At 57.8% G+C, this 24,487-nt stretch overlaps 1 protein-coding gene across 1 annotated transcript; it reads right to left on the bottom strand.

The window, feature by feature from the left end:
- Positions 1–819: 819 nt before the first annotated feature.
- On the bottom strand, positions 820–21,264 carry LOC131207166 (uncharacterized). Its single transcript, XM_058199776.1, has 3 exons — positions 19,056–21,264; positions 1,531–2,408; positions 820–1,470 (listed from the first exon to the last, which is right to left on the bottom strand). The coding sequence occupies exons 1-3, from the start codon at positions 21,262–21,264 to the stop codon at positions 820–822; spliced, it is 3,738 nt and encodes a 1,245-aa protein (XP_058055759.1).
- Positions 21,265–24,487: the final 3,223 nt, after the last annotated feature.

Here is a 24,487-nt window from a genome sequence, read left to right as displayed (position 1 = left end):
CCTATTTACAGTGGATCACCAAACCAAACAACCTTGGGGACCGGTCAACAGTGAGTTCAGTGCGTTCGAGTGTTTTTGGTACGTGAACCGGCCGCCCCGGGAAACATGACCACCATGGGAGCGCGTGTTGTGGCCATAACCACGCGCAGCACTACTACTAATGTTTTGTACGTTTTCCATTCTCTCGTTCGCCATTCGCGGATGGTAAAAAAGAAACATGACTACAGCTAAGGGACGGAACGATGCGCTGTCGCCCCAGTTCCGCAAAATATTTACATCCATCAATCTACAACGACACTACACTACATCTTCCTGACCGTCATGCTTCCGCGATCCCGGGGAATCCGTGCTTTCGCGATAAGGTAATGTTTAAGTTTAATCACGGGGATGGTGGTGGTTTCACGTTCGATTCACGACGAGCTAGTCCTGTGTTGATATGCCTACTAAGAACACTACCCCCGTTCCGGGGGAATGACCTCGCCGCCGCCGCAAGCTGCTTTCGACAAGAGAAGGCCAATTCCTATCCCCTTCCAAACCTATCCTTCTCTTAGCTCACTAAACACGTTAAAATTTACGATCACAACGATTTCCTGATGCCCACTGGCGCACACGGGATAATAAGAGAGAGGGGGGGTCATACATGTCGGGACTTCCTCTGGGGGGCTGCGTCACCGCTCTTTCCTATCCCTTTGTCCCTAAAAGTGTTAGATATCGATCAGAAATGTCTGGCACAGGTACTTAAAAAGGATCGGTTTCTACATCGGCTCGGCGCATCGTTTGTCTCTCGCTCTCTCTCGCTCTCCCCTGTGTTCCGTCCATCTAACCACTGCCAACGATGCCAGCGGGCGCCGGCGTAGTGGCACCGCTCCGGGGCGGCAACAGTTCGCCGGGTTCGCCCCCGACCCGGTCCGCCTTGCTTCGAATGTCCTTGTGGCGGCGCAGGGTTCGTGCGGCCGGCAGCGGAATGCCCTGCCGGCGCAGGATCTCGTAGTCTCGCGTACCGATCTCATTCTTGATGTCCAGCGCCGAGTTGATCATCTCCTGCGTCCAGCGTTTCGGATTCTCGGGCAGCGTGTTCAGGAACTCGACGTGCGCCGGAGACAACTTCGTCATGTCGAAGGAGGGCGTATCCTTGTCGAAGATCGAGTGATGCTCGAAAATGCTGAGCGACGAGTCGTCCCCGGTGCCACCGCCGCCACCGGAACCCCCGTTCAGATCGAGCGGATTAAGACCGGCAGCCGCCGCAACCATGGCCGCCGCGATGGCAGCCGCCGTTACGTTGCCGGGGTGATCGCCACCACCGCCGCCGGTACCCTCACCGGGCGGTGAATCGTCAGCGATGCTATCGAACAGTGGGTGCCGGGCGGGATCCGCTTGCGTCAGCCGATTGTACAGCTCCAGCTGCTGCTGCTGTTCCCGGGCTTGCTGCTCGTCGACTTCCTGCTGCTGCTGCTGCTGCTGCCGGTGGTCCTGCACCTGACGACGATCGACGACCAACCGTAACGGGCCACCACCGCCACCACCACCTACGCCACCATCACCCCCACCACCATCCGCTTCGTCGTGCGGTTCTTCCTCCTCCTCGGCGGCAGCCTCCGCGTACCGCGACAGATCCTCCAGCCCGTTGTCCTGCTCGTAGCGCGTCAGCATCGCCAGCGTCGGAATGTTCAGGAACTCCTGTTGCCGCAGCAGCTCGTAGTTCTTGCAGCCCAGCTCGTTCTTCAGTTCCAGCGACCGCTGCAGCTCATAGTCGGAGAAGCCCTTCGTGTTCAGCGAGAGCGTCTGCAGGAAGCTGATCTGTGCCAGCGTCAGCATCCGGGCGTCAAACTGCCCGTCCGGATCGTGCTCCGCCTTTAGCCGTCGCTTCGCGGAACGCCCATACGAAAAGAGCCGACCGTCGTCACCGGCACCACCACCACCGTACGGAGTCCCGATCTGCGGCTGGCAGGAGGAATCGTCCAGCGCTTCGTGGAGCTTGCGCTTCCGGCCGATCGCGTCCACATCCTCCAGCGGGGCCGCGTGCCGGTACTTGCGCAACGTTTTCACGCTCGGCAACGGCATGCCGTCGTTCTTCCGCAACGAATCGTACTCCCGGCTGCCGATGATCCGCCGAACGTCGTTGCACATCCGCAGCTCGTACGGTGTCCACTTCTTGCGGAAGCCCACCATCGACTTGAGAAACTCGATCTGGGTCTGGGACAGGGTTTGTTGTTGTTGCGGCGGCTGCTGCTGCTGCTGGTTCGATGCATGCTGGTTGTAGTGTCCGCCGGCTTGATTGCCATCGCCAGTTGCCGCACCAACACCGTAGCAACTGTCCTGCAGCAGCGAGGCCGGATTCTGATAGCCGTCCTCGTCATCGTCCTCATCGTCATCCGCGTTGTGCTGGTAGTAATTGATATCGGGCGAAGCTGCAAGAAACGTAAGAACAACAGTCAATTAAACAGTTCGCAGTTTTCTTATTCCTTCCCGAAGGGCTTAAGGGTTAACAGTGTCAGGCCATGGGCAAAGAAGAGCATACCATGGACTGAAGTCCAGGATGAGCAAGCCAACCCCCGAACTCAGCCAAAAGAACTTCAAGGTCCTGGCCTGCAAGAGCGATCCTCTATCGATCGCGGATGAGCTCCTTTAGCCGACCAACTCGTAAAACCCGGACGTTCTCGCATCGCTATCAGTGCAAGCTCCAGACATAAGGCATCCTTCTCTCGGACGCGTCTCAAAGGGGATTTCATCCGTTTTGGACAGACTCTAACCTTCGACGCTGGATTGGTGAAGCTCGAAACGATTTCGAACTGTCAGTCACTCCCACGCATACTTTTCGATGTTATTGATAGGTTTGCTGACGACGGTGTCACCATGAATTTGGTCTTATTTTCGTTTATCTGCAGAACGAGACTAGCCGAAGCTTGTTCAATTCCATTGTAAACCTGCGCCACATCGGTTCCTTCCGATCCTTTCTATAGAGCCTTCTTTTCTATAGTAGAGTCCGCGGATAGCAAATCCACTCCAGAAACGCTTCCAATGCGATGTTGAAGAGACACAATCCCTTTTGTTGCAGTGAAGGGACTAGAGACCTCTGGGAAATCCACCTTCATCTGGCGCTTGAAGATCACCAAGCAACAAATAGTCATTGTTGGATGTTGCTCCAGACTTCAGACGAAACATTGACGATCCCCGAAATCCCGTATCAGTTAATGGGACTTTCAAGTGGATCCGGGAGGACTGACCACGAAGGAAGTTATGTGAACCGCCTGGGCTGGGTTTTGCTGGCACGATGTGTTACTACTTCCGTTTCCGTGCCAGCATTGGTTAACACATTTCACCGCCAAAATCGCAAGTGTCGCTTCGAGAGCCTCCGCTACCCGCATCGGTGTCGTGGCCTCGTTTCTTGGGGGCCACCGATGCCCGGTGGGGGTTGTGGTTCGTTCCTCGAATTTGGGACCCACATTTATTCGCACTGTGAACTAAGTGAGAGGCGCGTGTCTCGCTGGCACCAGGTATAGGCCGGGGGGGCCCAAACCCGGCCAGACGTAACAGGAAGAGACGCTCACCAACGCCACGCCACAACAACAGGAACAGGGTGGTGGTGGTGGCCTTAAAGTCCGCTCTCGCAGAAACGAAGCGCACCTCCGGCCACCGTCTTCGTGGTCTTCGAGAGATTGCGGCTGCGCGACCGCGTCGTCGAGGTTGCGGCCCTCGGCCGTCCGTCCCTCCACCCATGCCCCGTGGGAAGCGAGACGTGCGGTGAAGGTTTTCGAACGTCCGGCGGCGACTCGACCCGCGCGCTGATGTAATCTCGCTGGCCGAGCGGACCAACCGGGACGGGTGACGTATGTCGTATGCGCGCGATAAGAAACTCTCGAGACGTGGTCGGCGCTGCTGATGGTGGTCAGTCCGCGGTACAGGGGCGGTGGCGGTTGGCCACCACAACCTGCACACCGCCGCCATTTTGCTGTGCCTGGCGCGTGGGGACGCCCGCTTCAGGTTTGGCAACGTAAATATTTTACATTTTTATGAAGTAAAATTAAAAGAAAGTAGCGAACGCCCAAAAGGGCATCGGCTGCGTCGTGCGTGCGTAACGTGAAGTGAAAGGCAAAAAGACATCCACATGTACAAAAAAAATGGAAACAATTTGACGTCTTCGCAGATTAGCAGATAAGCTCTAGGGGGTAACTTACCTTCGGGGCTCTGCAAATCTGAATTTGAAGACCTCACGCTTTGATAACAGAGCCAGCATCGGAGCAGCCTTTTCCATCAACTCCAGAGAACGGTCTCCTTCTTTCTAGGCGCCCGGCAGATAGTTTTGGGACTTGTCGTGAACCAACCACACAGGTACAGGTAGCTTGCGGTTTTGAAAAGGTCCGCACGGGGTCGGTTAATAAATGGGTCCTAATGGAGGTCTCTCTCCTTGAGCTTAGGCGAAGGATTTATTGGTTCCGTTCCGTCGCCAACCCGCGGTCGACCGAGGCCTTCGCGCAGCAGAATGAGAAATTTGTGAACCCCCTTCTGGACCGCCCCGCGTGTGTCGGTGGCCAGCACCGGTGAACGGGTGAAACGACCACCACCGCAACTTGGGTGTGTGGTGGTGGTGTTCCGGTTGGCCCGCCACTGGCCTTCTCTCTGTGCGCGCGCAGCCATGACCGAAAAAGAGAGCTCCCTTCGGTCGAAGTGGACAGCCGACTTCTTCGCGTCGAGTTTTGTCACCGTGGTGGTCACCGGAGAAGATCGCATCCTCGAAGATGTCGCCTCCCGGTCGGGGGCTCTGGCCGCAGCTCGTGTCATGTGAAACGGATGGTTTTTTGTTGCTCGGGTTTTTTTTGCCATAAGCAAACCAATGAAACGCCACGAAAAGGTTAAGCCTACAAAGCCCAGGGCGTGCCGGCCGGGCGGGTGAGGAGCTCATGGTGGGCGCGTGATGGCGCAGGCCCCCAGTAGGCCTTTATTTTACAGCACACGACGCGAACCACGCGAAGCCATCGACGAAAACGGGTTTGCCAACTCTCTGGCCAACATCGGGGTGGCCCCCGAAGGTTACGGAGCACGCGCGCGACGCTCGGTTGGCGCTCAGAGGCGACGTAAGACAGGTGCTGGTGCTGGACTCCACACACTCAAAATAACACCAGGGCTGCGGCTGCCGCCGGACGCCTTCGGGCTTCGGCTGGACGACGTGCGAATATCCGCGTTAATTTCGAGAAGCCCAAGAATTTGCGTCACATCTTCGACAAGGCCAAGCCGGGTCGTCAGGCACTACCACGTGCGTTAGGATCCCCGTATTCTAGGATCGTCCACTAGGCGCCAGTCTGTACCTCGAACGCTAGCAGTCTGTGGAGGTCGGTGGTCCGGTCCTCGCTGGATGCCATTCTACGGCACAGGCGCGAGCATGTTGAATGGCAAAAAATCCTCGCGATAATAATGAGTGGCCAGCTCTTAATCAACTGCCGACCCACGCCATCAGGGAAGTTTCACCGCACATTGTTACCGAGATACCACCAGCCTCTGACCAAGAAACCCTAATGTCCTCTGCGTGTCTTATTACCACAAGGACTTCAGTGGCCACACTTAAGGCTCGTCTGTAGCCTTGGACTTAGGCTGCTGGCGCGATGTTTGAGCTTTTGGTCTGAACTTCAACAAGCAGCTACTTCAGCCCAGTTCGCTGGACCACGAAAACTTATCGTTTCTCCCCTGACCGCAGGGAGATTCCTGCTCGTCCACCGCTTGCAGTCACAACATTTCGTCCGACTCCACGGACAAATTGAATCCCCACAAAACTCATTCCGAAAGCCGTCCAAAAACCCTGCCTGCCGCCGACCACCTTTGGGAGCGATCAAACCGATCGGTTGGCGGCCGGCCACCATCGGTGCTGATCGCCGCAAGATGTAAATATGCCACGGGAATGGGGTGGCGACCACCGAAGGACGACCGGAAAAAAGATGGTGGCCATTTGGCCGGCCGGCCGGCCGGCCGGGATGGTGGGTTATAAATTTATTTAAGAAGCCTCGCGCGCCCCAAGCCACGGCAGGGGAGAGGGACGGCTGGGAAAAAAGGGGGGCAGCGCGCAAAATACCATAAAATAGCCCCAAAAACCAGTCAGGTGATGGTGATGGTGGTGCCTGCCTGCCTGCCTGTCTGCCTGCCTGCCTGCCTGCCTGCCTGCCTGCCTGCCGGCCGCCTCCCGCAGATGGCCGCACGCAGCGCGCGGCTTTCGTCAGCGCCATAGCCACCCGCCGCGCGTGCTCGCGTGCGTGTGTTTGTGTGCTGGGTGGCACGCCACCGAAAGGCAAAGACCGAAACGTCCTCGAGAGAAGCCGCGTACCGGATGCGTCGAAAGAATCTACATCCAGCGACCGCGATCGAGCGGAAGGTGTTTGCGTGGCAGGCAGGACAGCGCGCGCGGCCGGTGATCTTGAGCGGGGCGTGCGAGGGAGCGAGAGGGCCAACCGGCGGTAGTGGCAGCAGCTGCGTCAGTTGCTGGCCCGGGGGGTGTAGCGGCTAGAAGTCGGCCGCTCTGACGCTGCCGTTGATTGCCACCGCGCGGTCCACAAAGGCACCGATCGGTGGCGAGAAAGAGATCGCTTTGGCTCCCGAGTGTACGAGAGGGACAGGGCTGTGGCGACGGTGGCGCTGGTGGTGGTATCGATGAGATGGCCACAGCCAACAACTGCGACATCATCGCGTGTGTGCGCTGCGCTGCGGGCTTTGGGTTCGCCGCGGACCGCGTTGGCGCTCGTCGCCTCGAGGCTGACGCACCTTCGGACAGGGCGCGAGAAAGAGAGAGAGAGCGAGGGAGCTGTGGGACGGAAACAGAAAGGGAGACAGAGAGAGCGGAGAGCAGTGGCCGAGAGCGAGAGATAACACGTCGCGGGTTATATGGCGCAGTAGAAACGCGCGTTCTGCCAAAAAAAAAATGAACAAAACTAAAGCCCCGAATCGCCGAGCCCTGGACCACGACGACACATTGGGGCACCGTTTGCCATTTGCTGTCGTCCCCGACCCGACCCGACCCGCGAGAGACCTCGGGGGGATTATCCGATCAACTGGCCTGGCCAGGCAAAAATTGGCCATCGGTTAGCAGGTAGGTAGCCTCGAGAAAACGCAGACCGACCACACGAAGCTTCGACGATCGCCATCAGCAGCGAGCGGTGGTGGCGTACCAGCCTGGGTCTGGGCGACAACAGCTGCTACTCTGCCTGCCTGCCTGCCATGTGGTGTGCGCACGTCCCGATATTCGCCGCTGCTGTGGTGAGGATCGCACAGATGTGTCGTGGCCAGGATATGTGTGCCTCCTAAGGATGACGGTGAACGACGAGATCAAATGTCGGCCTGGAGTAGCAGCACAAAGATATCAACCAGGTAGAGTGTTGACCTCTGGACCTGGCACGTATAGAGCCAAGAATTCGTTCGTAAAACCGCTCCAAATGGTCACATCAGTTTTGAGCCAATCAGTGACCGGTTCGCGCTTGAAGACCTGTCAAAATCGGAAGAGGTGAGCCGATCGAGCTGGCGATGGCCGCCGTACTGGAGTCAAGGGCTTTTTTCCTGTATCCCTGTCTGTCAGGGAGCAGGTCGATAACGTGGTTCTATCCCATTCGGAACTACGAGAGGACGATGGCGGGGGATGCACCTGACCTGACAGGATGACTTCTCCATTGCCAACATTACCGAGACTGATGTCGCGTAGTGGAGCACGACAGCAGCGAAAAAGCTGCCTCTGCTTCGAGTATGATGACGGCATCACGTCGGACAACCGATTGTAGCTCCACAAGAGAACCGAACCGAAGCTGACTGAGGCCCACAGGACACCCAAGGAACAGGCTGGGGCTGTCGCAGCGTGCAGCGGCCGAAGCGGAAGATGCGAACGGTATCGACAAACGAGGCTGTTGAGACTGTTCTGGGTGGAGCTATCCAACGGCTTAGAGGTTCGCACGTGCGAACAACGCTCGTTCCAATCCTGCGTCTAACCTCGCGGCTCACTAACCGGGGTAGGGACGTTAAGAACTAGGTGTGTGTTGGGTTGAGTTGAGGTCTCCTTTGTCGATAAGTTGAAGATACTAATAAATGAACACCGATCATTAAAAAAAGGCCTTTCCTAAGTTGAAGCAAGCCACTTGACTGCTCTGCTTTGCTGACCTAGGTGTTGGTAACGCTGCGGATTCGAATCAGTAATGGATGATGACAACCGCAGTCGGCATGCCACTATTGGGTTACTTTAAGCGTGAACTCGGAGCGGTCAAAGGGACTTTTAGGACCTGGGGTAAGAGTTTCTACCAAAACCTATCCGACCACACCTCATGGGAAGCTCTTTTGTGTCCAAAAATTGGCGCATTCAATTGAATTACTTCAGCCAATCAGAGCCACGACGGTGAATCCTCCGTGGTCCTTTGGCCCGGGGCTGCCATTACCGGATGCCACCGCCCGCGCATATCTCGGAAGTAAATGGAGGCCGCCTTCTAGCGCCTTCTAGCAGTCCTGTGGCCCATATCCCTAGCCATTACTTTGTGGGATGCGGTGAAGACCAATAAAAAAAATCACATCATTCATCATCAGCATTTGTCCTGCTAGTGTCGTGGTGATACATAATTGATGAGATGCACCACTCCATCGGGCACAAAATCGATGGTCAACGGACCGCCTGGGCCAAGGATAATTATGTTGGGAAGGTGTGAGGATGTGCATCATTATTATGTACCGAGAGCCGATTCCACCCGTTTCGCAGCCATTCACCCCCACTAGTGTGTGTGGGTGTCCAGTGCCTACAGGATATACACAGGAACCCCACAGGATCTGATGCACGATTATGCAGCATGCGATTGGGGACCATAAGCCCCCCTCATCCATCCGGGAATTCTACTTTGTCCATCCGGGGATTCACCTACAGCGAGGGGGTGGTTGTGCAAAAAAAGTGCAGGATCGAAACCGACCCCCGGGCGGGGTGGGGGGAGGTGGAAAAGGCTTCAAATTTAATATACAAAATTCACATCACTCATCATATCCGCAGGAATTTGGCGAACGTCGGTGTATGTGTGCCAGGGGTACCTATTGTATGTGTGAATCCTGGGGGGTCGGCAGTGGGCGTTAGTGGGTGGGCCTACTCCCCACCAACAACCCACACACACACACCCACATACACACAGTAAATAATCAATTTATTTATATCCTTTCAGCTCATGTGCTTGTGTGTGGGGGAGGGGAGGGGGCTAGTTGTCCCCCACGCATCGCCCCATCATCATCACCCACCCACGGTCATCCCACATTATCGGCATCATTAGCAGCAGCATCATCAGTGGCATTCCCCGGGAGCCCTGGATTCCCGGAGTCATCAACAAGGACACGTACCAATACATGGCCACCAATCCGGGGCGGGTATATGGCGCACCCCGATGCCTTGTTAATCCCTCACTAGGCGTCGCGGGCAACCTCCAGGTCCAGGACATTCTTGGTCCAAATATGGTCTTGGTCCACGGTCCTTGCCCCCGAGTCGAAGAAGGATCCTCCCGAGGCGTGGGAAATGGCGGCCCAGCCAGATCCACGGAACCACACAAACTGGTGGACCCGTCGGGGGCTCCCTTCCCCACGCTATCCTCTGTCCCCGCCATTAATCGTCCAAAGAGGGATCTCGCCCGGGGCGCGCGGTCCGAAGGTTGCTCCGCCATGACGACGGTCACGATCAGCCAGAGCTCTCTCGGTGTGGGTGTGCGTGGTTCCGATCACTGCCGGTGACCCCCCGCCACCCACTGTGAACGCTTCAGGGACACAAGATGGCCGTCGTCGCTGGTCACCGTTGAACGCCTCCCAACTTCGCGTTGGCCCCGTTTGAAGGATAACTGGGACACTGGGGCTGGCCGTACAAAATGGCGCACGGCCTCACAGTGCGGGCCCCGCAGCATCGGCCATCATCAGCGCTCCACACAAACACATACAGACACAAACTCAGGTGTTTTCGGTGGTGGGGGGGCGCAGTTCTACCCACGCGCGCTACTGAAAGCTGCTTCCGGTCGGGCTCGCGGTGGTGGGCCCCTGGGGGCGCGAAGGGCTCTCTCTCTCGGTTGAAGAATGCTACGCCCCACGCCCCGCGTGCCCACGTGCCGTGCCTTGCCTTGTCGTCCTGTGGTGGCCACCACCACCCACCCAGATGCTGCGCCAGGCGCCTCGGCGGTTTCCCTCGGCAACACGATGGCTCTTCGCTCTCTCTCTCTTTCTCACCCACCATCGTCTCGTCTCTCGCTCTCTCTCCGGGGGCGCGATGGCCTCGAAGGACGCCCCCTCCTTTGCGAAGGCATTGCCGACGCACACATACACACAAACACCTCGGAGAGCTACGGGAAAAAAGGAAACGGGAGCTCCCCACCAGGCCTCCCGGTGCTCAAAGTTTGTCGGCCCGACCCGTCGTCCCTGGTTCCATCGTCCGCCACCCTCTCGCAAGGACGAAACGCGGGCTCTCGCTCACTGGCCACGAACGCACACACTTTTGGCTCCCTCTTTTATGGACCGCGCGGCGCGCGGACCGCGAGGGCCACCCCGGCCGGAGGAGGGTTCGCTCTTCGCACTCTGTCTCGCATCCTCTCCCGTTCGCTCAAAAAGGACTCGGTGGCCCTTCTCGGTGGTGTGCGCCACAACCCGCCCGCTCGCCCTGTGAAAAGTTGGCCCCGTAACGGATGGCGGGGTGGTGGGGCCTCTCGCTCTCGCTCACACCCGTCCTGTAACATCTCCAGCGTCCCCCTCGTGCCATCGACGCTATGTGCTATGTTGGCGCGGCCTCGGCCCTTTCTGCGGCCCTTCTTGCCTCGGCCACGGCAAGCGGGAACGGATCGATACTCCTAGGGAGGCCGGCCCGGACACAACATGGCCGCCCGATGGCCCTTGTTGGACCCTTCCCTGGACTCCCCGGTTCGGTCCCGGGCTCCCTCAGGCAGCCATCCCCTCGTATGCGGGACACCAACTCAAAACAAAGCCCCGAAGGGTCCCACCACCAGCGGGAGTTCCCCCCCCCGGGAGCCCCTCTCTTCCGATCGGTGGTGTGTGGGTGCGTTGTACCCACCTACCCCCCTCCCCCCCAGCCATCATTTGGAGTGGCCCAGGACACCGCGAGTGGGTTTGGGTTATGTCCTGCGCTCCCCTTCGCAGCCGTTCTCGATTTTATCGATTTTCCCCGGTGTTCCGGGAGGGCCGGTGCCACACCGAAGGGGATGATTTCGGAAAGGGACCAACCAAACACCGAGGACCTGAGGCCCTGCCGGACAACGAGGAAGGTTCTGTGGCCACGCTTCAATCGCAGACGGGGAGAGAGAGAGAGAGACGTCAGACTCGGACGCGTCACCCGCACAAACCCGGAACGGGACTCTCGGTGGGTAGTGCGGGTCGGGTCGCGTTGGGGGTGGGGAGTACAACGCCCACGAGCAGCAGCATCCCACCCAGCACCACCGGGTTTGGTGGCAATCGAATCCCGGGGACCGGATGGCACACATACAGCACCACCACCGACACACAAACCCGGGGGAGGCCCATGGCCCCCTTTCGGTGGGGAGGGACGTTTCCCACCGGTCGGGTCGGTCACGGCATGAGCCTGAAGGGGGGCGGCCACATATACATAGAAAATGGTTTCTGTGGCCAAGCCGGTTCCCACCGGGGATGATGCCAGTTCGTTACACGGGCCGAGAAAGGGTCGCCGGTGGCGGTGGGTGGTAGAGGGGCGAGGTCATGACCTCCTCTGCCACCCACCCGAGGGGCCCAGAGCGCATTTCGAGTACAACACACACACCAGTGAGGTCGTCCCTCGCCGCCGCCGCCGCTATCCTTCCTGGACCTTTGCGTCCTTTGGAGGCACACCTCACCACCACCCAGCCCTCCATCGACCCAGTCCTCCCCCGCCGTGTGTGTGGGTGGCGGCACGAATTCCCGGGTTTTCCCCGGGTTCATATTTTTGTTTTCTCACTTTTAATTAACAAAAGTTCGGTACGAAAACAGGGAGCCCGCGGGAGAACTGGAGAGTGGAGGCGGCGGTGGAGTGCGCGGGGCGTGTCCCATTTGATTACGCAAAAATATATCACACACCAGCGGCAGTGGCAGCGGCAGCACCGGCGAGAGCAAAAAATCCCCGGGTTGCCACTAATAATAATATTGAAAATACAGAAATCAGGCCACATCAGGTCACAGAGTTCCCCCGTTTCGCACCCACCATCCCGCGGCCACCAACACAAAGCACGCACGACGGAAGCGGGCCCCCGGTCCTCCTGTCCCGTCCCAGGACCTCACCGGAGCCTCACAACACACTCGCAGCATCACCCAGTGAGTGGGGCTCCGCGCACCATTTGATGGCGAACACTGAAAAAGGAATTCAAAGAGGCACCCTCCCCCCCCCTTAACACCCACCCGGAGAGCGTGGGGCACAAATTTTCCCTCAATTCTCCAGGGGGTCCGGATTTTAGTTGCTGTCCTTTTTTGTCCATCAAATGTGGGTGTTTTTTTTTTTTTTCTTGCATAGTTTATTTTATTCCGGAACCACCACGCGCACCGGTAGTTCCCCCGCAATTCTCTCGTCCCTCCCCAGCTCGGTGGATCCTCGCGCTCGGTGCTGTGCCGGGGAAAATCCCCGGGAATCCCGGTGCCATGCACGTTAGAGAGTGAGAGATGGGCATCGGCAGCCGATTGCCGATTGGTTGAAATCGGCCCTCCGACGAACCCCGGGAACAGTTGTTCCGGCGACATGTATCATATCGCCAGCCAGCCAGCCCCAGCCAGGAGCTACCAACGCTTTTTTTGGAGGGGTCGCGGTCGAGTTAATGTTTGAGCTTTTTCAACAGCAAAACGATGGCACTCAACACGCGCTCGATCACCACACCGTTCGAGTTGATCGAGAGCGATCGTCCTCCGCGGCACAGCTTTTGTGCAGGATCTCAGCCCCACTACCGATGGAGCAGCCGTCTTCAGCTTCAGGTCAGCACGCTGAACGGCAAAGAGAAGGCGAGCGAGCCAGTTCTTGGTCGCTGACTTCTCGCGGCATGGTATAATTAGGCTGTCATCGGCAGGCATCATTGTCATTCCGCTGATTGGCGGCGTACGTGGTGTGTGCTAATGATTCCGCTTAACGCGCATAGTTCCACCATTTTCCCGGGGGCGCTTTTCAGTTCCCGAACGAATTCCACTCCCTATGATTGGTTGGTCGGGAATGCAGCCACGTAAAAAAAACGGCGGTGACCGAAGGTGATTATTTTATCGCAGCAGCCCGGGAAAATTCACCACCGGGCCCAATCGGAATCCTGAGCGCGCCACCACTCTGACCCGGGGAAAACCCGGCCCCCGGGATGTGGCACGGTGGACACAAAGGACACACCGCACAAAGCGGCCCACCCTGTGCGCCCCCCGTTGGGCGCACATTTTCCGGGAATTGGAAATTAAAACACATACACACGCAGACTCTGAGCTTTTCCGACCGCAAATATATTTGTTCGCCAGTTCCACGAGACCCGGGCGGCTCCCGGGCCGGGGAGTGGTTAATATTTGAATACGCACACACGAGCAGGCGAACGCTTTTCCGGTCATCCGGTGATAGATATAGAACGCTCTCTCCCCCCTCTCTCTCTCTCACTCTCTCTCTGTCGGTTAATGTTGTGCGAGGCAACCCGAAGATGAAAAAATATGCAACAAAATGCTGCCACAAAAAATGGGATCAAAACCAAACATCGAACTTGTGTTTAATGTGTAGCCTACTATTGCGGAATTCTATGTGCGGAATTCTATTACCATTTATTACAGTGCTCTTGTGGCCACGCTTCTATTGTTTCGCATTTTTTGCATACTCATTACAGCCTTTGACTCGATTCGTTGCGCAAATGAGCCTTTTGAATGGCGCAGAGAGGGCATTCGAAAAGAATTAATATTTTATTACATTTTAATGGGTTCCGGGCTAGGGTTTAGATAGAGAAAAAATACATTAAAATCAAGCACCAAAGGACCCAACCAGCGTGAGTTGACACTCCATCGCTTACGGTTGCCACCCCCATCCCTTAGCTTCAAAGCAAAGTCTGAGGCCCACCACCTGAGGGGACAAATCAGCGTTAGCAATCGCGAAGTTCGCGCCTCTACGTAGCGGGCTTTGGATCCTACGTTAAATTTGCATCCTAGTTACTAGTGGACAAGCAAACGGACGCAGCTCTCAGCATTAGGCTCCACCAAGAGAATCCAGAATCCAGAGTAGTTCACGTCTAAGAATATCCATAGACAATACTCCACTGCATTTGTCCCACATTGCACAGGACCGCTGCTGGCAGAAAATCCTATCAGCGAACGAAGCAGGACTGTAACTCACTTAACACAACCGCCCAGACCTTGGTCCGACTGTGAGATGTTGGTGTCCGAATAAGTTGTGAAGATCCCAAAGTTGCCCAAAAAGGGCGACATAAATCCTTCCGAACAAGTAACAAGCAGAAGAGAGCTTATCAGACCACACAGCTTTCGGTTTAGACATACCGAGGGAACTCCGAATTGGGACACAATGGGTTCGGGTGTGGGATGCGAGCATTATCTCTGGGCTTCCGATCCATGTTTTGAAAATAGCTCAAAAATAAAGAATTTTTCCGGTGGACGTCTTCCTTGGCTAAAACAGATATTCAACAACATGGCGGCCATTAGCAGACGTGACCCCTCAAAAATTACAAATTATGTTGACATTAGAAGCCATCGGCCATCTTGACGAACTCAGCACCAAGCTGCGTTTCTCCTTCGACTCGGGGTCGTTTTGATTACCATCCACATTTTTTTCCGTCAACTTTTCAATGGACTTAATCCACCCACAGCCCACTGCCGCCTGGGCGAAAGTACACCATCCGCCATTAAGAGAGCCGAGACACAGGCCAACCCGTTCCGCCCGTTCCGCGTGTCAATCCTTCCCGGGGGGGAACGCGATGGAGGATCTTGGGACCCGAAACCTTCCAAGTATTCACCGCCCGTCGTTTACCGGTCGGTCAAGCGCAGCGCAGATCAAACCGGAGAAGCAAAAAAGCGAATTTGCAAGAAACCCCAAAACTCCCAGTGGGCAGAAGCGAGTGTCGGCAGATTCACGGGCTTCAAATTTCGGCCCGAAGACCGGTGACCCTCCGCCGCACGCGCCCCCTCCGCAATAACTCGCGGGGTTAGAATCAGAAATTATGGATCCCCACCAACAACGGAGAAGAAAATAAGAAACGGAACGGGACCCACGGGCAAAAAGTTGACCTCCCTGTAACGGTGTGGTGGGCGGTGGGCGTGGCGGGGTTGTTGGTAGCCAACAAGTATCGATTGCAGCGCCATCATCTCCAGCGGGGCACACGCAAGACGTCGACACCGCACGGCCATCCCTTCGAGGCCGCTTAGACTTTAGAGAGTAGAGGAAAGTTGTGCGCGAATTCCAAGAAGCTGGTGCGCGGTTGCGGCGCTCTCTCGCCCTCTCTCTCTCTCTCTCCTGGAAATCCTGTGGCTTGTTGGCCGCTTGGGATGCTGCCAGCATCGAAGGATGGTGGCGGACCCCGAAGCTTTCGAGCAGGTAACGGTCACGGTGCGGTTGTCCCTGAGAGTTCCGTCCCCAATATCTTGCCACGTCCCCCGGATCCCACACACTGGAGACTGATGTCCCTTTGGACGCAACATCAATCAACCCTTGGGGAGGGCGAAGGATGAAACTGCGTCAGGGATTGCCAACTGGCGCAACAAGCCGCACGCACGCACCGAACTGGCCACTGGAATCCTTTTTCCATCGAAAGACCAAATTTCGGGTCGACCCGGGCCCGGGTTCGGCCCGTGTCCTGACGTCACCCGGGTACCGGAGGGAGGCGCGAACAACGAACCCCTAAAAGAACGAAGAAGCCCGGCGAAAGGGAGCGACGAAGAGAGTCTCCAAACTCTCTACCCGTGGTCGAGAGGACGCAGCAGAGCGCTACGCCATCTGGTGCCCTGCCCGGCACGGCACACACGTGTTTCGTTGGCAACCCCGAGGGGAAGGTGGGCCAGTGAGGTGGGCCCGGGAAAGGTACGACCGAAAGGACGGACGGCCGGCAGAAGCTAAATGAAGGCGTCGTTTTTTGTCGGTGGCCAGAGTCCTGCCACCGTCCGGAGGGATGCCTGCCGGTCGGTCGGTCGGTCGGTCGGGACGACGACGTCCTCCAGATCTCTCCGGGGTTCTTCGTCGCCGTCGCCGTCGACGCGCGCGGCGCTTGGATCGAACGGACGGCCAAAAGAGGACACGGCAAGGGTCGAGATTATGACGGCCACCAACAAGAGTGCGAACGGGCGAAAGAGAGAGCTAGCTACGGACGGAGCAGTGTGAGAGAGAGAAAGAAACCCTTCGCAACGGGAAACAGCGGCCGGGATGGCCGCCGGTATGCGCGCGCGGAGGGTCTTCTCGCGCTCTAGAGGTAACCTTTTTCTTTATGCCGGGGACTCGTCGCAAACCTGTCCCTCGTTCGCCGTCTCGCTCGCTCCCTGCCCGGATGGGAAGTCCCTTTTATTTACGGTCCCCGAGGAAGAAGAGTGAGTGTGGCGCTGCTGGCCGCCGCCGTCGCTACCGGCCCGGCCATCGAACCTGCGGAGAGAAGGTTTCCTTTCGGTCGGCGGTTCGGTCCCAAAACGTCCCAACAAAATTCGAATCCGGCAACCGCACCAACGAACGGCAACGGCGGTGGTGGTGGTGGTGGTGGTGGCGGGGCGTTGGCAGGTTGTTTCGGGGACCGGGGCTTTTACGAACGGAACGAAAGATGAACACATACCACCACCAGCAGCTCCCTTCGGGTTGGCCGCCAACGGCGGCGGTCCCTTCTGGTCCGAGCGCTACGGAGCGGAGAGAAAGAGAGCGCCGATGGGGCCGGGAAAGAAAGCAGTGGTGGCCACCGTTCGGTGTGTGAGTGTGTCCTTCGGAAGAAGGTAGCCCCGACTTCCTTCTTCGGTGGCACCGAAGGGCGTGTGGGCCGGGGGGAGCCGGAGCCCCCGGGAAAGAAATGGCCATCGACCGTTACCGGCGGTGGCGATGGCCGACCGACCGACCGAAAACCTGTCGAGCGTCAAGTAATTTCCCTTGTCCGTGGGCGAACCAACATCCTTGGGGCCGGACCGGGTCGAGTCGGACGGTGCCATAAATAAAGCCGCACACCACCGCTCGATACCTCTTCTGGCATCATCGATGGCCAGGGGAAGCTGGCTGCTGGCCCCGGGTGGAGGAGTGCCCTAGCAGGGGTCGGCCGGGGATGATTAGGGTGAAGCGCGCCCGGAATCTTTTTGCACATCCTCTACCTACAAAAAATCGGATCAATATTACAGCAGTTTAATAATGGAGGCTCCGACATCGGGCGTCCCAGCCCGTAACCCGCATTCATTATCTTCCGCTTAAGCTGGATAGAATTACCGTGCTTTGCATTCTCGGGACACTTCAAAAATGAAGTAATCCGGTCCCGTCCGGTAGGTGCTCCTCCTTGGCGCGCTTCGAGAGATTGGACCAGACTCAGGAAGTGGTCCGAAAGATGAGCTGACATCACGTGGAGATGTCCATCGAAGTGTGGTCGGACGTGAAACAAACGCACGCATCCGCGAAACGTTCCTAATGGGAACCAGTATATCCTTGTTCCGGAGAGCCGGATGCCGAACAGGACGGCCCGACCTCCGAATGTCCTCACAGTGAAGAAGGTAGCAGAAACCTAATGAAATGCACGGGAGGCACACGGAACCGGAATGACCGGTAGCCACGTTGCAGAACCCGTCCATCCGAGCCGTTGGCAGGACGGGAAAAAGGTCCGTCCGCTGTGCCCTTCGTGCACAGGCGGATGGTTGAAGTCGAGAATTAAAAAAAAAAAAAGGAGCCCAACACAGCCTCGCCCTGGCAACGTGACCGCCGTGTGGCCGGCCATTACTGCAGGGGGTGTCCTTCGAGAGTTCGGTGCCGCTGGACCACACCAGACCGGACCAGGGCGTCCCTTTTCGGATGCCAAAGGACACACCCGACCGAGCGCGCAGAGTCCCCCGGGGGACGGAGAAGGCGCACCAGGCCGGGCCGAAACCGTGCGCTTCCCTGTGCTCCACTTTCCTGCGTTCGCGTGCCTGACTCCACCGGCAAACAACAGATCAGATCCCCGCTACAGCTCTTCGACCTCGCCGTTCCACTATCCCCTGCTGGCCTGCTGGAACGAGGGCGAACGAACCCCTGGCACTGCAAACCGCCCCCGGGGGCTTTTTCGGTGTGTCGGACGGCGGAACGGCGAAACCGTTTCCCTCGGCTGGTCACGTCACGAGGATGGAACAAAAAAATATGGGAAATCGGGTCCCGGGATAGCAACCCTTATCGATCGCATCCCCCGTGTCACATCTGCAGCTGCTGGGGGCGGGGCGGCGCCTCGCTGCTCGTGGCTCGTCGGACAACTCCCGGTCCGGTCACCCGGTGTTTCCGGACGATAATGTCGGGATTTTGGCACAGCCACCTCCCGGTAAGATAACGGCCCAAAAATGGCATTGACTCGCACGGTAAACGTCCCCCAGGTCCTCGAAACTCCGGCTCAGCGTTCGATAGACGACACTGACGGTACCTTCTTGCTCTCTGTCCGGAGTCCCTGCTTCCGAGGCCACCACCACCACACTGCTTACTTGCTACCAGAAAATCGATATTTTAAACGTCGTCGTCTCCATCTTGAGAGATCCTCTCATTGCTCGCTGCCGCCCGCCCCGGGGACGCGATGCGCGTCGAAAGGTAATTTGAAGCCAGCAAAGCCAAGTTTAGGTTTTTCTTTCTACGTCACAGGGAGCAGCCGAAAACGAGACCGGATCGAGCTCGGGTCGCACTCACGCAATGCTCTAAAAAGGACAACAATCTGTGAAGTATGCACTGGAAAGTGTCCTCAAATCCTTTTCACGTTCCCCAACCGGCCAAACAAAGCGGGATCCTGTTTTTTGGTAACAAACGGCGTGAGGGACTTGCAACGAGTTGCAAAGGAATGCAACTCGCTTCCAAGTAAGTTTTGAGAGTCGATTCGAGGAGCCCGAACATCGATTTCCTCCTCCTGCGTGCCGGACACTGCCCCGTGCCCCGCGTAAGCCCTTCGTGTACTTACCGGTAAAGCTGACAGGATCGTGCTCGGTCTTGATTTGACGCGACATCTGGTCCACTTCCTGTACATCCCGTGGCCCGTGGTGCGGATAGTGATGCGACCGATGGTACAGCTGATGAGCACCGGCACCGACGGCCGATTCCAGTGCCGGGTCTCCGCGCTGTCGCTGCTCGTTCCGGTTATGGTCCACCACACGCCGACTCCCGTTGACTCCCGTTTTGGCTCCTTTGTGACCGACGGGACCCCCGCGTGCCACCATCTGGTGCTGCTGCTTCCCCTGCCTGTCCTCACGACGCCCGTCATCCTCTTCGTCGTCATCGTCCCCGTCGTCGTCATCCACCACCATTGCGCAAGATCCGATGGCCGCAGCCAACGGTGCACCACCGAGCTGCTCTCCAGCGCCACCGGTGATCCCGCCGCCGGAAGAGGACGCTTTCCGGAGCGATTCCAGATAGCGCGTGATGGTCCGCAGACTGGGCAGCAACAGTTCCCCGTCCTTGATCAACGACTTGTACGCCTGGATGCCCATCGCGGCCTTAATCTTCATCGCCGACAGTATCATCGGTTCGCGCCACTTGCGATTGCGATCGTCGTCGGACGAGGCCGGGGCCCCGCCACCGGCCCCTTGTGGCGAATTACCGCCCGAGCCGGGGCCCGATCCACTCGAGCCACTTCCCGTGCCAGCGTTGCCACCGTTCATGCGCGCCGTGATGCGCTTCAGCTTGCGTTTGGTGGCGTGCAGCTCCTTGCGCGTCACGTCGTACTTCGAGCGAACGTCGGCCAGCTGCCGTTTGGCGTACTGCAGGTCGGCCTCCAGCCGGCCCGTATCGAGCGGTATCTTGGACACCAGCCCACCACCAGCCTTCTTCACGTCCTTCGGCAACGGTAACGGCACGGCAACCGGCTTAGGGGGCACGGTAACCGGCTCCCTCCCGAGCAAAGCCGGAACATCGACGACCGCGGGTGCTTCTGCAACCGGGGCGACTGGTGCCGGTGTGGGGGGCGTTGGTGAAGGCGCGGGCCGTGGCGAAACATTTTCCGTTTCCCCGGAGTGCTCCATCACGTTGCTGCTGGGGGCGTCCTGTTCGCTCGGCACCGAAACGGGACGAGGCGAAGGTGGTGCGGAGACACTATCCCGTCGCCGTTCACCGTCGTCCGTCGCCGACAGCTCCTTTCCGGGCACGGGCAGCGAGTTCACTTCGACTCCCTGCGGCTGCTGCTTCTTCGGTTCTTCTCGATGGTGGTCACCTGCCTCCTGTTGCGACTCGTTGTCCTTCTCTGCCGTCTCGTCCAGTTTCACTTTTTTCACTAACCGAGTGCTCTCGTCGTCGTCGTCGCTGCTGCTACCGCCAGTGCTGCAACTTCTGCTTCTGCCACCGTCGGCGCCCTCTTCACTGCTATGGTTGCTGCGTTCGGGCGAATGGCGTTTACGTTTCTTTTCGTCGTGCTCTGCCCGTGCAACAGCTGCACCGGGTTGTACTACCGGCGCTGTGGCTGCTGCGTCTTGACTGTTGCCGTGGCGGTCAGCATCGTCGCCGGCTTGTGGCACCCTGTGCTCCACGTCATCCGCTTCCATGGCAACTGCTGCGGCTGCTTCGCCCGTTTCTGCTGCAGCCGCGGCTGTGGGGTCGGTTGTTTGCTTCTCCGGCAAGTCTTGCTTCGCGGCAGCTACATTTTCCTCCTCCTCCTGCTCCTCCTGCTCCTCCTGCTCCTGCTTCTCCTCTGTCGTCGCCTCCTCAGCGACTTTCCCCCCTACGGTGGCCGGTGATGTCGATCTGGAACGTTCACCGGGTACCGCCACCGTCGCCGTCGGCTCCTCCCGTGACCGGTCGTCGTGGCCAACATCATCCGGTTCTTTGGCCGTCGATGGCGCAGCATTCGATTCCACGTTCGGCTCGCACGCATCACCGTCGTGGGCTGGCGACTGCGCAGGCGGTGAAGATCGGGAGGCGCTCGGTGAGGCAGGTGATGCCACCCGACCCGGCCGTTCCTCGGCTACCTTATCATCCGGGGGTGGTGCTGGGGCTGCTGGGGGTTCGTCGGCGGAGTCACGCGGTTCAACGGCTGGACTATCTGCCTTGACTGGCACGTCGTCGTCGACGACGGTCGGGGCGGCGGCGGTTTCTGCTTTCTGCTCCTCCTCCCGGTCACGATGTGCCGGCTGGTTTGCGGCCACCAGTTCTTCCTTCGCCTGTTCCTGCTGTTCCGCCATCTTTTGCCGGCCCGTTGACCGTTCACCGTAATTTCACCGAAACGCCGCTTCGTCACTTCGAGGGCCGGTGTCGTCTCTTCACTGCGTCCACCTTCTCTTCACTGCGGCCACCTTTTCATTGTTTACATAATTTTCGGCTTGAAGCAACACAAAAACTCCTACGGAAAACGGAACCGGAAAGAAGAAGTCTGTAAGAAGAGCGGCGACGGCACTGGGCGACATTTGTTTACTATTTTTTACGCACGACACGCACGCGGGGAATCGAGAGATTCGACGCCTCGCGTGCGAGTTTGAACCCATTTTCACTTTCACCCCCTTTTCGGGTGTGACACATTTTTGAAATTCGAAAAACCCGATTCGCTTCCTTCGATCACACGGCGGCCCCTATCGCCCGTGTCGCGCGCGATGGCCCCGAGTGCGCGGCGGCGGCGAGACCAGCGACGAAAGCGAAGGCAGGGAAAAGAAGAACACACCGCGAACCTGAAACTCGGGGTGGCGGTGGCCGGGGCACATCGCGGCGCACCGTGTGTCCGCCGGACGGTGAAGCGGCGGCCGCGGCGGCGGGCGATAAACGCGGGCGCCGCCGTACGCACACAGCTGCACCGTGTTCAGCGCTCTGTGGCGGCCTCCCATCCCCTCCCCACCCACTCGAAGCAGCGACGGAAGAGCATACGGCGAAGGGGACCCGGGGGGGAGTCAGTGAAACCTCCCGCCCCGATGGCCACGGCACGGCGCAACAGCGAGCACCGTCGATGGCAACGGCAACGGCAACGGCGGCGAAGGCCACACCGCACCAACACACGCTCCCTCCCTGAAAGTGGCCCCTGCGAGACGACAGCGGCCAGGCGGCAGGCGGCGGCGGCAGCAGCAGCTGCCGTCGTCATCGTCGAAACCCGGTTCGTGGCCACGGGCACTCGGGACTCGTAGGCCGGGAGTGGGAAACGGAAAACGAAACAAGCGTGAGAGAGAGAGAGAACGAGAGGGAGAAAGAGAAAGAACGCAAAGAGGGAAAGAAAAAACAACAAACACGCCACCGAGCCGCGCTGCGGGGCCCGACCTTTAGACGGTGCTGCGCGCGGCCCGGCCCGGCCGCCACCATCAGAGAGCCTGGCCACACCACCCCATCGTCGTCACGACGGGCGACGGCGACGGCGACGGCGACGGGCGACCGCCGCCGCGCCAACATCCGCTATCGCCGCCCCGCTGTTTGTGTCGGGGATTGATGATGAATCCGTTTCGGTCGGTCGGTCGGACGCTCGTCGATCGGTTGCCCCGGGACCCCGCCGCAACCGTCGCCGCTCTGTCGCGGAGCACGGACAAACCCCTGTACCCGTGGCGGCTTCTCTCTCGCTCACTCCCGCAACCCCCCGGTGTGAGTCCGCGTGATGTTCCTGGCCGAGGCTATCCGTCCCGTCCGTTGGTTGGGTTCCGAGAGTAGGCGTTGCGTTCGCTCCCTCACTTCGGGTGCCCCGGATTTTGGGGTGCACGTCTTTCTTATCACCCCGCCACCACCAGCCCCAACCACTCGTCCGAAGGCGGCCTTCTTCCAGGCGGCGCACCTTTTTGTCCCAACACTGAGGGCGCGACAACACCGCCAGCTCCTGCTGGTCACCTTCACATGCACTGACCGGATCTCCTCGCACACACACTCACCCCGGGTATTCTTCGCGATCGAACAATGCACGGTTTTCGCGTCAACGGAATGCCGATTGCTTTCGCTTTCGGTGACTTGAGGTTTCCGGCACGTTTTTCCACGACACCGCCGAACGATCGGCCTTAAAGGTACGTGCTGGCTTCCGCCGGACGGATACCTTCCCGGTGGGGCCCACTCGGTTCTAGGATCTATTCGCACGGCATCGCCAGATGCCCGGTCGGCACGTTTTCCTTGCGGCGCGCCCGTTTTCTTCTTCCCACCGTGTCACTTGGCACATGGGACAGCCTCGGCGCCCGTTCGGCAGCATGAAAGTGGGATCGGTTCGAGGAGTCACGGATCGCGGTCTCGCTTATCGCGGCTCGGGGGCTATAAGAGCAAGTTTCGCCACCGTACCGCTGAGGATGTTCTGTTAATTGTTACAGCAACCACTGGCCCACGGGTCACGGGTGTTAGAGGTGTCCTACAAACAAGCAACGACAATGTTTCGATAATCGACCCCGAGTACGCACCGATTTTGTCACTTCACTCTGTACGTTGGGCCAATAGTTTTCGTAAACACCACGGTCGACGCGCGAAGAGAGACAATTTTCTCGAACCGCCGCGGAAAAAGCGCACCGGCAGTCGTGACGAATTGTTGTTATTATCTTGGTTACAGAGATTTTGAGCCTGAAGCTTCTTTCATCTCTTTTTGCAGGTTTCCGAACAACTGAAAATGTGTGAGCGAATGCGATTTTCAAATTCAACTCTGGCTCTGAGTCTGTTCGAACCTCACTTTGATCCTTCGAACCAGACTCACCGCGTTCGCTCTCTCTCTGCGCTGAACGATTGAAGTTTCGATGAACATTTGCTTTGCTTCGAATGAACCCGAAATGAACGAGTATTCCGATTTGCTGTCACCGCGTCTGGCTCGCTTACTCTTACGTGGTTAGGTTAAGAGTGAGAGAGACACATAGTCCCTGGAATGAATTGCAAGAAAGTTACTGGCACTGTACTTTTGTCAAGCAAGTTAGAAACGATAACAACGCAGACATATTTTAAAAATACATTAATGGCTAATCAGCCCAAAGTGTAGAAAAACTAAATCAATCAACCAATCAGTCTTCAATCTTTTATCATAATTGCTATTTTGTAACGATTCTGTTTAAATAACCAACATGAAAATTGATGAGAAGAAATATCGTTTTAACGAAGCCATTGGGCTTGAAGAGACTTGAGACTTATAATGACTCCTCTCCATCAGAAACATCCATAAAACTAGCGTTAAATTAATTTGTAATGCCTCGGCCAAAACAAACGCATTTTGGCATTAATCTGTAATGTCGAAAAATTACGTTAGCCATCGTCTGTCCCCGCAGGTTGGTTTGGTTGGTTCGTACGAATTTCGGTCTGCGTGCTACGAACGCACCATAGAATATCACAGACCACAGTGAGCCTTTGAAAACGTTCCACCGTCCGCCATTCTCGGTATCAAATGGATTAAAAGTGAAATGTTTGAATTTTCATCGCTGCTTGAAAATCAGATGATTGTCAAAACGGGCGCTCACCTTCCGCCAACAACCAAGCTCGCAC

The sequence above is a fragment of the Anopheles bellator genome, chromosome 2 (genome assembly GCF_943735745.2).
Source record: "Anopheles bellator chromosome 2, idAnoBellAS_SP24_06.2, whole genome shotgun sequence".
In the NCBI taxonomy this organism is placed as follows: Eukaryota; Metazoa; Arthropoda; class Insecta; order Diptera; family Culicidae; genus Anopheles; species Anopheles bellator.
Note: the sequence above shows the minus strand (reverse complement) of the source record. Positions and strands in the feature narration are given on the sequence as shown.